Source organism: Benincasa hispida, chromosome 4 (genome assembly GCF_027475165.1).
Source record: "Benincasa hispida cultivar pf3 chromosome 4, pf3_genome.v1.1, whole genome shotgun sequence".
Classification (NCBI taxonomy): Eukaryota; Viridiplantae; Streptophyta; class Magnoliopsida; order Cucurbitales; family Cucurbitaceae; genus Benincasa; species Benincasa hispida.
The window spans coordinates 1550059-1566299 of NC_143481.1; the positions used below are offsets into that span (position 1 = coordinate 1550059).

At 33.9% G+C, this 16241-nt stretch overlaps 1 protein-coding gene across 1 annotated transcript; it reads right to left on the minus strand.

The window, feature by feature from the left end:
* Positions 1 to 15163: 15163 nt before the first annotated feature.
* On the minus strand, positions 15164 to 16027 carry LOC150036397 (uncharacterized). The gene is made up of 3 exons (XM_090312815.1): positions 16005 to 16027; positions 15680 to 15834; positions 15164 to 15558 (listed from the first exon to the last, which is right to left on the minus strand). Exons 1-3 carry the CDS (start codon positions 16025 to 16027, stop codon positions 15164 to 15166), a joined length of 573 nt encoding a protein of 190 aa, XP_090168941.1.
* Between the last annotated feature and the right edge of the window lie 214 nt (positions 16028 to 16241).

The window sequence follows — 16241 nt, forward strand, 5'->3', positions numbered from 1 at the left end:
TTACAATTTTAACATTTACCTTTAGCAACTTTGGTCTTACTCTTATTTGCAGGAGCTCTCTTTTTCCCTTTTTCCTTCTTCATCATCTAGATACTCTTATTTTTAGATGTAGAAGGTTCAGACTTCTTATCAGAGGATTTAATCCTAGATGACGATCCCTTCTGGAATTTTCCAGGGGTTACAACATTTTCTTCCCCTTTCCAACCCTTATTTTTCATTAGTTATTGATAAATCTAAAGTTCATTAAGAAGAGTAGTCATATTATATTCTATTTTGTTCATCACTGCATTTGTACGAAATTGCAGGAAACTCTTCGGAAGAGATTCCACGATGAAGCTGACTTGGCTCTCCTTATCTATGACAACCCTATTTGCTTTCGCGATATTAAAGTAGACCCATCATGTCCAGGACATGTACTCTAACAGAGGCCCTCTCCTTCATACGGGAATTATAAACGTATTTGAGAGCATCATATCGAATGGATAAGGATGGTTGTCTTGACATTTCTTGCAATAATTCCATGATCGCCTTAGCGGTGACCATGCTCTCATACTTCTTAGTTAACACATTAGATATGTTGGCTAAGATATAGGTTCAGGTTTTTTCATTTACCCTAACCCATTTATCATATGTGATAGAGTAAAAATTCATAAAATGAGAGCTAATAGAATCATTAAGCACTCTAATTACACTTAAATGAGTCAAAAGCATGCTAAAACATAAGTTATTCACAAAGAGGGTTTCAACATGTATACATTTGAAGATTTCCACTTGCTTCTTGCTTAATCCACAAAATTGACCTTCAATTTCTTCAGTAGACCACCAAGAGAATCTTCTCTGCTATTCTCAGCCTTGGATTGAGTTATGGAAACTTTAAATTGAGAGAAATTGGAGATGGGTTTGAGGGAACTTGTGAGCAAAAACTATTTTATGCTAAACTTCTATTAAATTCAGATTGCATGAGCTTTCAATATCAAATAATTGAAGCTTTTATTAAGCTATAGCATGCAAGCACACAACATTCAACAATTTGACACTTCAAATTGCACTTAGTGAGTGGTCTAGGTGTTGAATTGTGGAGAAATCTACTAAGAAAAAGAAATCTTGGATAATTCCACCAAAATGTCAAAAATTCTAATATTTCTAATTTGAAATATATTTAATTTAAAAACAAATTAAACATAATTTAAATTCAATTTTCCAAAAATTGAATTTCTTAAAAAATAAAATTAATTTAATTGAATTAATTAAACAAATGTAATTAATTAAATAATAATTTAATATCAAATATGAGATTAATAACACACCTAATTCAAACATGAAACTTATTCATATAAGCAATATTTAAATCATTATTTAAATATTTTTAACTCTCTAATTACGTTTATTTACAATGAAATTAAACGTTAATTATATCGAATATAATTATTCAAACCCTAAATTGAATTGAATATTTCAAATTCAAACCCTAAATTGGAATTTTGAACACTTCACTTAATTTTCTAATCCAGGGTTTGATCTTTGATGAGCTAGTAGAAGGACCTTATGAACCTACAAATCATGAGCTCTAACTGTAACAACCCGACTTCTTAGGACAACTAAAAAGGGAATCATTACTGCATGCATGCATAAATGTTCACATTGAGGGATAAAATAAAATAAAATAAAATTAAAATAATAAGATTTTTGACTGCTTAAGTGTATAAAGAAACTATCTAAGCTTTATCTCAAGATTTCAAAGCGTTTAAATCGGGGTACCCCTTAACAAGAAATAAATAATAATACTAAAAAAAAGAAGAAAAATATTAACTGAAAAAAATCTCTAACCCCTTGACCCAGTCAAGGAAAGTTTGTGAAAAGAAAACTATAAAAAAAAAAAAAAAAAAAGACATAAAGGTTCAAATGCGGAAGCGTTTCTAGTTCCTTTGGCACTGTCACGGGTTCTTCTTGTCAGTCGCCTGAGTATCCTTGCCCTTACCTGAAAAACAAATAAAGATAAAGGATGAGTATAAAATACTCAGTAAGTTAGCCATACTAAGATCGAACTACGCATCCACAAGCAGAGAATGTAGGGCCCTGACTCCAACAACTACAACTATTTCAAATAATGCAAAAAAAAAAAAAAAAAAAAAAAATCAAAGGACGTACTGTCTTGCCTTGACTCGCATGTCTAGTGGCTTGATGGCACACTGTCAAACTAAGAAAAAGAAACATGAACATGAACCTGTCAATTCACGCATGTCTAATAGCCCGAAGGTACATCGTCAAACATGGAAAAGTAATATAAACATGAATCTTTCGATTCACGCATGTCTAGTGGCCTGATGACATACCGCCAATACATGGGAATATACATTAAAGTGAACCTGTTGGTTCACAAAATCGTAACATGTAAATGAACTCGTCGGCTCACGCATGTCTAATGGCCTGAAGGCACACTATCAAGACATGAATCTAGACTCGTCGATCCTCTAAAATAAAACATGCATCAAGGCGAGACAGTAAACTGCCCTATTGGTCTAATCATGCACCACATACATAATTTCATGAGTAACGCCACAGCTCAGATCATAGCATAGTATGGAAGTTCAAACATGCCCATAATACTCATAACTGTCATGCAACAAGTATATCATAAAGAAAAAATCATGCTTCTGAAGTCCATTAATTAACTTTATAAATCTAATCTAGGTAGTCTGGCATGAAGGCATCGATAATAGTACCACTTACCTCAAATTAGTCACAAAAGTCCACGCAAATAATTCCTTAAAAACCCTTGGATAAAACTCGAATCAGTCCTATAACATTAACCACAAATTTAGTTTAGCAACTATGGCCTAAAAGGTGAGTCTTAAATCCTCAGGGTCTAAGTTCAAAGGATAACCAACCACAACTTACACAAAACTTATCCAACTCCAAAAAATTTTCGTCGAAAGAATGGTCTCTACTTCGTTGAACGGTGCCTCAGAAATTCCCAAATCTTGAAACTAAGTTTCAAACCAAAGGGAGGTTACTAATTTAATGGGTTTGTATGTGGGTTGAAGAGAGAAGGTGAGACATTCTAAATCTTTTTCCATTTTTTCTTTCCCGCTTATGTAAATATATACCACTTAAAACCTCTTTCCTTTTCTTTTTAAATTCCAAATTCCCCATTCATTTTCCAAAAAAATATTTTTTTTTAAATCTTCCATCAAACGAATTGAATTATCTCCATAAATAATCAAATCTCTAATTGCAAGCCAAATTAAAACGTAATTAATTCCAAATAATTAATAAATCAGGGTGTTACACCAACGATTTGAGTTTAATTGGTTAAACTTTTTAACCAGAATTAATCAATATTTTTTAACCACCGAGACATAACACTATAGCTCGATGGTTGCACTCTCCTCACTGTAAATATATTTTTGTTCATTTGATTTAGTCATGATGAGTAAGTCGATCCTTCATAGGTCATTCATACTCACAACTAGGTCAAAATTATTGTTTTACCCCTGTAAATATATCTTTCTTCTTAAGTCACCACTAATCCTCTATTGAGCAATTGGTTTATAGTCCAACTAATAAACCATGTCCCTTTCGGCCATGAGAGGATGGGGCCCTTTGTTCAAGACTAGGAATCAGTACTTAAAAGAACAACTTATCTGCGAACCCTAAATGGGTAGAAGTGAATTTCATCTTGCAGGACTATGACCCCAACTATCTATTCGGTTTTATTCCCTAAATGGGAGGCTTTTTGAGCAGTGCTGTTAAACTACTCTCACCTATGCTGATCAAAGGATAATCTCGAATAAGTAGAAGTTTATAGTTAACTCAAAATTAAGATTGAGTTACCCTAGGTCATCGAATTGAAATAGTCAGTTTTAATAATAAACGGTCATTATAAAGAAAAGTGGCTATTTCATGGTTTGGTCTTATGCAAACGTCTTTTGCATAGGATGCCCCTACTCGTATGTTTCCATATGAACGATTTTGAGATCACACGATTTGTATCAATATATAAAGTAGGTCGCATCCATAGTGTCCCCAGGATGAGGTACCCAATCTCATCCATATATTTATAGACCCTTTTGGCAATATACTATAACTTGATCCTCTTTTATGTCTCTACATAAAGTTAAAGTATTCATACTATAGTCATTGATTTTTTTATTGGATTTTATAATGAAATTTCAATAACACTTTTGTCGAATAAATTCTTCAACAATACTTTTATTGATGAATAGAATATATTTCCGAAATTACGAACTGCGAATTTTATGACATTTCCAACAATCTCCCAGTTGGACTAAAACTTCAATGGGTTACAGATATGTATAAATATACAATGTTGAGAAAAGAGAAAATACAATAAACTAGGGCATCATTATACCCTTGACATTCTTCCACTTGCCCTAGATTTATGAAGCTCGTAGTCCCAGTCCGACTAGGTGACCCTCGAACACTTTAGCCGTGAGGACCTTTGTAAATGAACCAGCAAGATTATTCTCAGAGGTTATTTTCGTGACTATCACGTCTCCTCTATGTACTATTTCCCTGATGAGATGGTACTTTCTCTCATGTGTTTATCGCGTTTGTGGCTCCTAGGTTCCTTTGAGTTAGCAACTGCTCCATTGTTATCATAATATAGGGTGATTGGCAAATGCATGTTTGGAACCACTACCTTAAATCCATCAAGAACTTTTTAAGCCATACTGCTTCTTTAGTTGCTTCACATTTAGCTGCATATTCAGCTTCCATCTTGGAATCAGGAATACAACTCTGTTTAATGCTTCTCCACACTATAGCTCCCCCGTTTAAAGTGAATATTGATCATGAAGTAGATTTCCTAGAATCTACATCAGTCTGAAATTCAGAATCAGTGTATCCTATAAGGATCAAATCTTTAGGACCATACACAAGCATATAGTCCCATGTTCTCTGAAGATACTTGAGTTCTTAACAGCAGTCCAATGGCTATGTTCAGGGTTGGACTGAAACCTGCTGACAATTCTAACTGTAAAGCATATGTCGGACGTGTACATTACATAGCATACATCAAGCTCCCGACTGCTGATGCATAAGAATTTTTTTTTTCATTTTCTCAACTTTTTGAGATGTCTTGGGACACTATTCTTTGGACAAATGAATTCCATGTCTAAAAGGTAGCATACTCTTTTTGGAATTTTGCATGTTATATCTTGACAACATTTTGTCAATATAAGATGCTTGAGATAGCACTAGCATTCTGTTCTTACGATTTCGAACAATTTGGATTCCAAGAACATATTGTGCATCTCTCAAATCTTTTATTTGAAATTTCGTTGCTAGCCATCTCTTTACGTCATCAAGGAATCTTGTCTCATTCCCAATGAGCTGGATATCATCAACATAAATGACCAAGAAAGCTACAGTCTTGTTGACTATCTTCTTGTAAACATAGGGTTCATCAACATTCTATTCAAAGCTATAAGATTTGATCGTAGTGTTAAACCTTATATTCTAGGATCGAGATGTCTATTTTAATCCATAAATAGATATATTAAGCTTGCAAACCTTTTGCTCCTGACCCTGTTCAATAAACCCTTTTGATTGAGACATGTAAATACTTTCATCAAGATAAACATTCAAAAAGGTTGTCTTGCTATCCATTTTCCATATTTCATAATCATAGAAAGTATAAATGGATAAAAGTATTCCAATAGATTTAATCATGGCAAGAAGAGAGAAGGTTTCTTCATAATCTACCCCTTCTCTTTGGGTAAAACCTTTTGTTACGAGTCTGGCTTGTTAGGTGTGCAACTTACCAGTTTGGTCCCACTTTCTCTTGTAGATCTACTTGCAACCAATAGGTTTTACCCCATTTAGTTGATCTACAAGTTCTCAGACAGAATTGAAATACATCTACTCCATTTCTAGGTCCATGTGGCTTTTATCCATTGATTTCTATCTACATCGTCCATTGCTTATTTAAAGGTCAATGGGTCCTCTAAGCCATCATCAGGTATGATGACATGAGTTTCTGTTAAACCCATACAACGGCTAGGCTGTTGAAAGACCCTCCCACTATGTCGAGGCATTCTCAACTCATTGGAAGGATGTGATGGAGTAACAACTTTTGTTGAAGGACTAGCTTGATCAACAACTCTTGTTGATTTATCTGCAGATTCTTTGGACATCTAATCTAATACTAGTTTACTGCGAGGTTGATGATTTCATATGTCATATTTCTCTAAAAATATCGCATTTGCCGATATAAATATCTTATCTTCTTGAGGTTCATAGAATAGACCACCTTTTATTTCTTTAGGGTATCCTACAAATAGACATATCTTTGAACGTCGTTCCAACTTCTTAGAGTGCACCAACACGTGTGCTGGACATTTCCAAATTCTGAAGTGACGTAACTACCTTTACATCCTCTCTGTAACTCATAAGGTGTTTCTTAAACACTTTTTGAAGGAACCAAGTTCAGTATATGTACAACAACTTGTACTGCATACCCCCAAAAGGACTAAGGTAATTGGGCATAATTCATCGTTGAACGAACCATGTCTAACAAGGTTCAATTTCTCTTTTCTACTACACCATTTTGTTATGGTGTACTAACTGCTGTGAGTTAGAATTGAATTCCATGTTCTATTAAATAGTTATGGAATTGTAAATCCATATACTCACCACCCCGATCCAATCGAAAGGTTTTTATCTTTTTACATAATAGGTTCTCGACCTCAGTGTTATATTCTTTGAACTTTTCAAAAGTCTTAGACTTATGATGCATAAGGTAAACATAGTCATATCTAGAATAATCATTAATGAAACTAACATAATATTCAGTTCCTTCTTGAGCTTTAACATTCTTCGGACCATAAAGGTCCGAATGTATAAGTTCTAGAGGTTCTTTGGCTCTAAAACCTTTTTCTGAAAAAAATCTTATGGTCATTTTTTCCTCAAGACGTGATTCACATGAAGGTAAAAACCTGTCTTCTAACTGATTTAGATGACCATTTTTTTTACTAATCTCTCAATCCTATTGAGATTTATGTGACCAAGTCTTAAGTGCCAAAGATAGGCGTTAGGTGAAATCTTTCTTTTCTTATTTTAAGTTTCTGCCGTTTTAAACATCTCTATATTTAAAATGGCTTTTGCCTCGGTTGGTTTTAACACATACAAGTTATTTTCAAGTTTAGCTGTACACATTTGAACATCTTTTGAACTAATGAACACTACATTTACATTAAAAATGAGTTTATACATATGTTCCAACAAACAAGATATAGAGATTAATTTCCTTTTCATTTTAGGTACAAAATATACATTTTCTAGTAAAATGTAGGAATCTCCAAAACATAACATGATGTCTCCCACTGCTTCTGCTGAAATGACTTCACCTATTCCCACCTTAAAAGTCATTGCATTTTACGATAACTACTTCCAAGAACTAGTTTTCTGAAAGAAAGTGCAGATATGATTAGCGGCTCCTGAATCTAGTATCCAGGTTAAGTGAGAACTTTCCACTAAACACATTTCTATTTCTTTCTCACCTTTCTTCTCTGCAAGATACTTGGGACAATTGTGTTTCCAATGCCCATCAACGTTGCAATGGAAATATTTTTCTTTTGCAACTTTTGTCTTGCTCTTAGTAGCAGGAGTCTGTTTCTTCCCTTTTCCCTTCTTCTTCATTTGGATACTCTTATCTTTTGAAGTTCAGACTTCTTTTCAGAGGGTTTTGAACTAGATGGAGCACCCTTCTGAAATTTCCTTTGGAAAACAACATTTGCTTCCCCTTCTTTATTTTTTATTAAAGATTGATAAGTCTGGAGTTCATTCAGGAGAGTCATCAAGTTGTAATCAATTGAACTTATTGGAGACTAAAAGTTGTAAGATCGAGTTTGACATGCTGAAACATAAACAAATTTTATGATAAATTGCATCTAAATCCAATTTTAGCAAAAGTAATAAAGTACCCATATTTCTTTATTTATTTCCAATGATACTTTAGTGAGTCAGAATAGATGCCATTGAGGGGCAGCCAAATATACTTTCACTAAAGAAGGACATTCCTGACCAAATACTATATCTAGAATAACTCTTATTCCTATAGCTATTTAGTTACCGTTTTCGATCAATCCTAACACTTAGTAACTCTTGTAAGTATGACCCTCCATTTTCAGATTTCATAGAATGATATGAATATTTCCCTGAATTGGAAGACAATATTCAAATCGAAACTAAGAAAGGGTTTTCATTTCTGAAGTTTGGGTTGTTCCAAATCATATGTTACAACCCTCTGAGGGATCGCCATAAAAACGACTAGCCAGTGTCACCTTAAAGTGAAAGTAGGCACAACATAAGAATCTCACGGTTCAAACTAATGGAAAAGAACGTAGGACATGTTGACACATTTCCTACACCCACTTACTATGAACTACTTCTCCTATTCACCTTGATATTGATCTATGCAAACACTTTCCAAATGGAGCAGTCGCGGTAAAAGCAACACGAAGCCGAGCATGGATCTCACGGTATGAACTCTTAGGGACGTGAGAGCTGAAACTAATATAACATATATATTATTAATCTCCCACTGAAGTATTCTAATTATTTAGGTATTTCTTGTACTTAGGTATATTTTGGCTAAAAAACACCCTAAGTCTATGTGGTTTATCCAAGTATAACGTTTATTACCTCACACCGCTCACTCATGCTCATAAATCAAATTAACAACGCTCAATAATTCGGCTAAAATCTCTAGGTAGGAAGTGTTACATAAACCGTCAACTTAGATACCTCTAGCCTTAGACAGGATTATAGACCGAATGAGTTTGTAACCAATTTTATAAGATAACAACCAACTATTAAAATAAGTTGTTATTCAGTCTGAGCATGCATCTTATCTTTGTTATAGATTTTAAATGTCTAAATCATTTTATAACTCTTATAAAATTAAAGACATGCTATAATATTCACATAAGCATTCCATACTTTAATATAACAATTATATTAAACCTATGAAACCCTAATCATGCATACTATATATATTATAACCACGTTATAACATATATTAATGAATGAAACATGTTTTCTTATGGTGGAATTTTAAATCTACATGGTGTTGAGTTTAATGTATTAAAACTTGCAGTTTGTAAAATGATAAACATTTTCTATAGTCAATAAACTTATTATTGATTTTATAAATTGTATACATGAAAGTCTATCCAATCAACTAAGACCCACGACTATTACATGAGTACTTGAACTTTATATGGAGACATAAAAATATATCAGGTTTGAGTAAATAAAGTTGGGTGCCTTATTTTGGTAACACTATGGGATACAGTCTACTCTATAGTTGTTACAAAGAGTTGTAAAGTGCTACAAACGAAGTGATTTGAATTCGTACATGTTATGACATGAGGAGTGGGAGCGTCCTATGCAATGAGTTTGCATAAGATCGGACCAAGAAATAAGTCGCTCTTACTTTATAATGTTGTTTACTATATAAGACTGAGTATTTAACTTAGATGACCTAGGTAACTCGATGTTAATCCTAAGTTAACTATGAACTCCTGTTTATTTGAGATTATCCTTAGATTTGCATAGGTGAGGGTTGGCTCAACAGCGCCGGCTCAATAAGCTTCCCATTTCAGGGGTAAGACCTAATAGATAGCTGGAGACATAGGGTGCAAAATGGAGTTCACGCCTACCCAATTTAGGGATAGGAGAAAGGTTGTTCTCTCAAGTACTGAATCCAGGTCTTGAACAATGGACCCCACCCTCTCACTGGGCTGAGAGAGTTTTGGTGGATCACAAACCAGTTGTTTATTAGAGGATCAGTAGGAACTTGAGAAACAAGACGTAATCTTGGGGGTAAAATAGATATTTAACACAGTCGTTATTACAAACAACCTATGAAGGGTCGACTTACTAATTATGGTTAAATCATGTGAACATAATATATCTACAATGAGGGGAGTGTAACTAAGAGTTTTAGTAGAGTGACCCATTAGTTAACGAATGGGGTTAATTTGGTGTAATGAATTTAGCCAATTAATCTCGGATCGTTGGAACCCATGATCCGAAGGTCCACAAGGTCCCTCTACTAGCTCGTAAATAAATTAGCTCTAGAGTAGCGTGATAAGTTAATTTGAAATGTTCAAATTAGAATTAAAGGAATTAGTAATTATATGAGATATAATTACATGTTTGATTTTAAGAATTAAACGGAATAGGAGAATTTATATTTAAATATGATTTAAATATATAAAGGTGAATTTGTGTAAAAATTAATTTAATATTTGATATTAAATTAATTAGAATTATTTAAAATTGTTTAAATAATTATTTATTAGAAAAGTTGATTTATGAAATTAATTTTGTAAAATTAATAATTTTTCCAATTTCATAAATGAAATTGATTTTTAAAATCAATTTAGAAAAGTTGAAAAAGATGAAAAACACATAAATGGAGTTTTTGTTGATTCCATTATCACCTGTGAAGTTGCTCACACAAAACCCATCTCCAAAGGCTTCAATTACTCCAAGCATGAGTTGCATCTCATGCAACTATCTTCCTTGCATGATGGTCTGTAATAAATAGAAAAGACAAGAGTGAATTTAAAGCATGCAATCGGAAGAATTTTTGCTGAAAAATTCGGGTTGAAGAAGGAGTTCTTCAAGTGGGTTGCTGTTGTGAGCTATTCTTCAAGTTTCCTTGATTCAAGCTTGTTTTGAGTCCCACAACTCAATCTAGAGAATAGTAGGGAAGATCTTAAGGTGGTCTACAATAAGATTTGGAGAAGTTTGCAATTGGAAACCGAGCTTTGAAGAAGTTCTACAAAGGTATGTCTTGAAACCCACTTATTTCTGCAAGAGCATGTTTTATATTCTGCCAAAATAAATGAATTAAAGTGCTTAATGATCCTTGTTGCTTCCGCTGTTGCTGATAAAATCCTATACATGGCATACAATATGCACATACATGTTTAATTTAAATATAACATACATCACATGTGTAAAATATTTAAACGACACTGATATAGACCAACTTTGGCATCCTAAACAAACATTAACTAATTTATTACAAAATTAATCCAAAACAGCTTGAGGAAGCCTCTAAACCGCTCGAACTGACCCGAACCACCTGAGTCGACTCTCCGAAGCTCCAATAGAGGCTGAACCGGTCCAAAAAATTATTGAACCGGACCCCATGCCACCGAACCAGTCAAATCAGACTGCTCCCGCGAACCAATTCACGTGTGTGCACGTTTCTAGGTTGGGATGAGCAACATTTACAATGCTCCATCCCAGTGTTGCGACGCCTCAGCTTCATGAAGAGTAGTGTTGCAATGTTGTATAGGCAGCATCGTAACGTTGCCTGGCAGTGGCTTCTTCTCAATTTTTCCAGCTGAGTTTGCTTGCTTCAATCTTCAATTACAACCTTGTTTCAACTCTATTGACTCTAATAAAATTACAAACCCTTAATCCTATATCAAGGCTCATCAATTAAGAGCTAATTACAAATTTAACAAAATAATTAAAGAGAAATCTAATGCCAAAATTGAATTAAAACCATATCAGTAAACCAAACATGTATCTCTAGAACTTCACCTACCAAACTCAAATTAACGTTAATTAAGTACTTAAATTCTGCTCTAATACCAATTGATACAGTAAAAACGTGTAAAACGGAAGCTACTAAAATCATTAAGTACTCTAATTACACTTAATTTGAGTCAAAAGCATGCTAAAACATAAGTTATTCACAAAGAAGGTTTCAACATGTATATCTTTAAAGATTTCCACTTGCTCCTTGCTTAATCTACGAAATTAACCTTCAATTTCTTCAATAGACCATCAAGAGAATCTTCTCTACTATTCCCAGCCTTGGATTGAGTGGTGAAAACTCTAAATTGAGAGCAATCGGAGATGGGTTTGAGAGAACTTGTGAGCAAAAGCTATTTTCTACGGAACTTCTATTAAATTCAAATTGCATAAGCCTTCAATATCAGATAATTGAAGCTTTTATTAAGCTCTAGCATGCAAGCACTCGACATTCAGCAATTTGACACTTCAAATTTCACTTAGTAAATGGCCTAGGTGTTGAATTATGGAGAAATCCACTAAGAAAATAAAATCTTGGATAATTCCACTCAAATGTCAAAAATTTCAATTTTTCTAATTTTAATTATATTTAATTTAAAAGTAAATTAAACATAACTTAAATTCAATTTTCCAAAAATTGAATTTCTTAAGAAGGTTGAATTCAATTGAATTCAATTAATTAAACAAATTTAACTAATTAAATAATAATTTAATATCAAATATTAAATTAATAAAACACCTAATTCAAACATGAATCCTATTCATGTAAGCAATATTTAAATCACTATTTAAATATTTTGAACTCTTTAATTACGACGATATTAAACATTAATTATATCGAATATAATTATCCAAACCCTAAATTGAAATTAAACATTTGAAATTCAAACCCTAAATTGAAATTTGAACACTTCAATTTCCCTCAATTTTCTAATCCAAGGTTTGATCTTGTATGAGCTAGTAGAGGGACCTTATGGACCTACAAATCATGAGCTCCAAACGATTTGAGATTAATCGATTAAACTCTTTAACCCAAATTAATTAATATTTGTTAACCACTGAGACATACCACTATAGTTTGATGGTTGCACTCTCTAAAGGAACTTTATGAGAAGAGAACCTTGAGCGGAAGCAAGATCAACCAAAGAATTATTTTTTATTGAATATAAATTTTACAGTAAACAAGAAACAAGATATGCATTTATTTATAAATTACAGAAGGGTTTTAGAAACCTTATCTTTGAAGACCTTTCTTCAAGATTTCCGTCGAACAGAACACGAATCACTTGAAGAGTTTCTCCGAGAAAAAAACTCGAACATGTTCAAACACGACCACAAAGGTTTCCTCAGTATTCTTAGGGTGAGAATCCAGATGTGGTGGACTCTGACTATTTTGGATTTTGAGGGAAAACGTAGGGTGTGTTTGGTATGTGATAAAAGTAGAGAGTTGAGTTGAGTTGAGTTGGTAATTATTATCTGGAGAGTTAAATTATCTGGGGAGTTAAATTGTTTGTATTTGTTTGCAGAGTTGAGTTGAGTTGATAATTATTGTCTGTGTTTGTTATGCAGAATTGAGTTGAGTTGAATTGGAGGATCTAATATAGTTTTTTTGTGAATGAGATTAGTTCTATTTTTTTCTGTTTGTTTTTTATTTCATTCTTTTATTTTTTAGTTTTATGCTTTGCTATTGTTGATTAATTTTCAAATATACATGTATTTTCTCAAATAATTTATGACATAAACTGGATAATCTCAATTTTTTTTCTCAATTTGTAGAACATAATAGATTATTTTTCATATATTCTTTTCAAAAACTGTAATAATTCTAATTCTCTTCAATCGGTAAAACATACCAACAAAATACATTTCATATTGCTGCTCAATTAATTGGTATATTGTATATTGTATGTATATATATTGAATGTGTATATATATTGAAGGTAATTATCCCAATTACTAATTGTTATATTGTATGTATTTATATTGAATCTTGCTAACTTAACTTTATTATTTCACATATCGTACAGTTTATTTTTATATAATATGGATAGTATATTTGGAATTGAAATTGTACATAAGATAATTACCTTTCATTTGATTATGATGGTGAGAATGTGATGTAGTATAGTAACATTTTTCAATAGATCACAAAAATAATATGAACCGATCGAACATGTGGTTGTTTCAAAAAAAAAATCACAAAATATATGTTCTTTTCGATACTTATAATATTAGTTATATTTACAAACACAAAAATTACATGTTATGACGTATGCAAAAGTTATCATTCTTTTCGACATGACAGTCCATTGTCCATTTGTTGTTATCCAAAAAAACTATAAACAAAATATAGAGGTTTGGTCAGTCTACATGTTTCTTCCTAATAGAGGAGGCAGTACTTCTTCCGTGCGTGTTCTGGTACTGCAAGGAAGCAATCTATCTTCTGAATGTCTGTGACAACAAGGTCAATAAGGGTGACCTGATCATCCTCATCCAGGCCATCAATGTTGTATATGGCATTTACTACTTCCTTCCGACGCCCGAACTCTAGCTAATACTTCTCCTTTTGCCACGATGCAAGTCTACCCATGTGTGTGCTCTGCATTTCAACAGTCGATCCCATGATGTCGATCATTTCAGCTTGGAATGATGTCCTCTTCCTCTTACTGCCTCGAGATGACTCGGCAGGTACACTCGCTCTACCTGTAGATTGCTCTGCTGGCTCTTCATCTATTTCATCTTGATTTAATGGTGATTCTGTCTGGCGAACCTCAGTGGTGTGACAGTCCTGTGATCCAAGTTGAATCTCATCTTCAAACTCTCTGAATGCATTCGTCGCCATCATGTATGGGTCCTCATTTGATTGCCCTACTGCTCTGTCTTTCCCAAATACGGTGGAGAGGTCATAGTAATGTGGGAATGGCTTGTTCCACATCCCCTTCGCATTGGGATGACTCTGCATTGATACACATACACATTATTAATATTTATATTATAACACATAAACGTACATTTTTTTTTCTAGAATCTTACCCGAACCCAAAGATTGAAAATCTCCCTCTCAACCTGGACACATTTGAACTCTTCGTTCCAGCCGAACACCGACCTACTTAACATCTCTGATACTGCGTTGTATTGTTTCTTCAGACTCCTCACCTTGCATTCAATGGTGTTCTGATTCAGTGCGCACCCGGGCACTTTCTCATGCAGAATTCGCTCTAAGTGTTGTAAGTATCCTAGTCGAAACATCCCATTGTCGGACCTCCAACCGGTCTCCACCAAATACAATAGAGCTTCCATCAACTTAGCGTCCTCCACCTTCGACGATACGTGTTTAGACCTCTTACTATTACTTGCCATTATGCTGCATGCATATGTTTGTTGAATGAAAAGATGCTATAAATTAAACACATGTGCAAACAAAGGATAAACTGCTGAAATTATATGTTCCAATTTAACTTGTTCACACAGAGTCTTGGAACAAAACATTTTCACGATATACTTGGAATGTTCCATAATTAAATTCCATTCAGTAGTAAAAGAAAAGTAAGTAATGAACATTTGATAATCAGGCTCTTTGTCATTGAGTTAACATTTTGACCGCTAAGTCATCCCTGAACTTGGTCCATTCCTCTGATGATTCAACAAATTCAATATGAACCCCATCAAGACCAACTGATGTAGAATTCTCCTCATTAGGCATGTCAAGCATTGCACCGATTCCCATCTCCCTTGTGATCAAGTTGTGAATAAGGCAACATGGAGTTATTGTTTGACATTGGACTTGTATTGAGTAGAATGATTTTCCCCTAAGAATAGCCCACCGCCCCTTTAGCAACCCAAACGCTCGCCCAATAACGTTCCTTGCTGAAAAATGTTTCATGTTGAAAAATTCTCTTGCAGTTGTCGGTGCGTTTCCTGCTCCACACCAATCGAAGAGATGGTATCGTTCCCCTCTATACGGCGCCAAAAATCCTTCAGGTTGGGGTATCCAGCATCACATAAGTAATAGTATCCTGTACACATTTCGAAATGTCATACACGTGTGTTGTGGCACGTACGCATGTTTAAACAACGTATACGGTTATTATAATACCTTTTGGAACCCTCAATCCGTACGGTCGCGAAACCGCATCCCTAAGAACCCTTGAATCGGCTGCAGACCCTTCCCACCCTAGCAAAACGAAGACGAACTCCCCATTGTGATCACACACCACAAGAACGTTTGTGACAATCTCTCCCTTTCTTGTCCTATATCAAGGTCGATCGACAACACTAACATTCACTTTAATGTATGTGTCGTCTAGCGCACCTAGACAATTCTGTTTCTCTCAAGTGATCAGAATGAATTTTTTAAAAAAATCTATCATTGCATGCATATTTATGACGTATTCATATAAAAAACTGAGTACTTTTTGTACCTGAAACCACTTTCCTCTTCCATCAGTGCATGTATTTATGATCGGTTCTGGTTTTGTTAACAAAACAGTGTGAAGTGTAAGACTTCCCTAAGAACTGCGTTGAAATATCTTAAAACTATCTCACCAGACCTCGAAAATTTTCTGCATACCACTCGATTCTTGACATCGTGTGCAAGAATGTGTAGGAATATCATAACCATCTCTTCAACGTCCATACATCTTATTGGTTCCAAACAA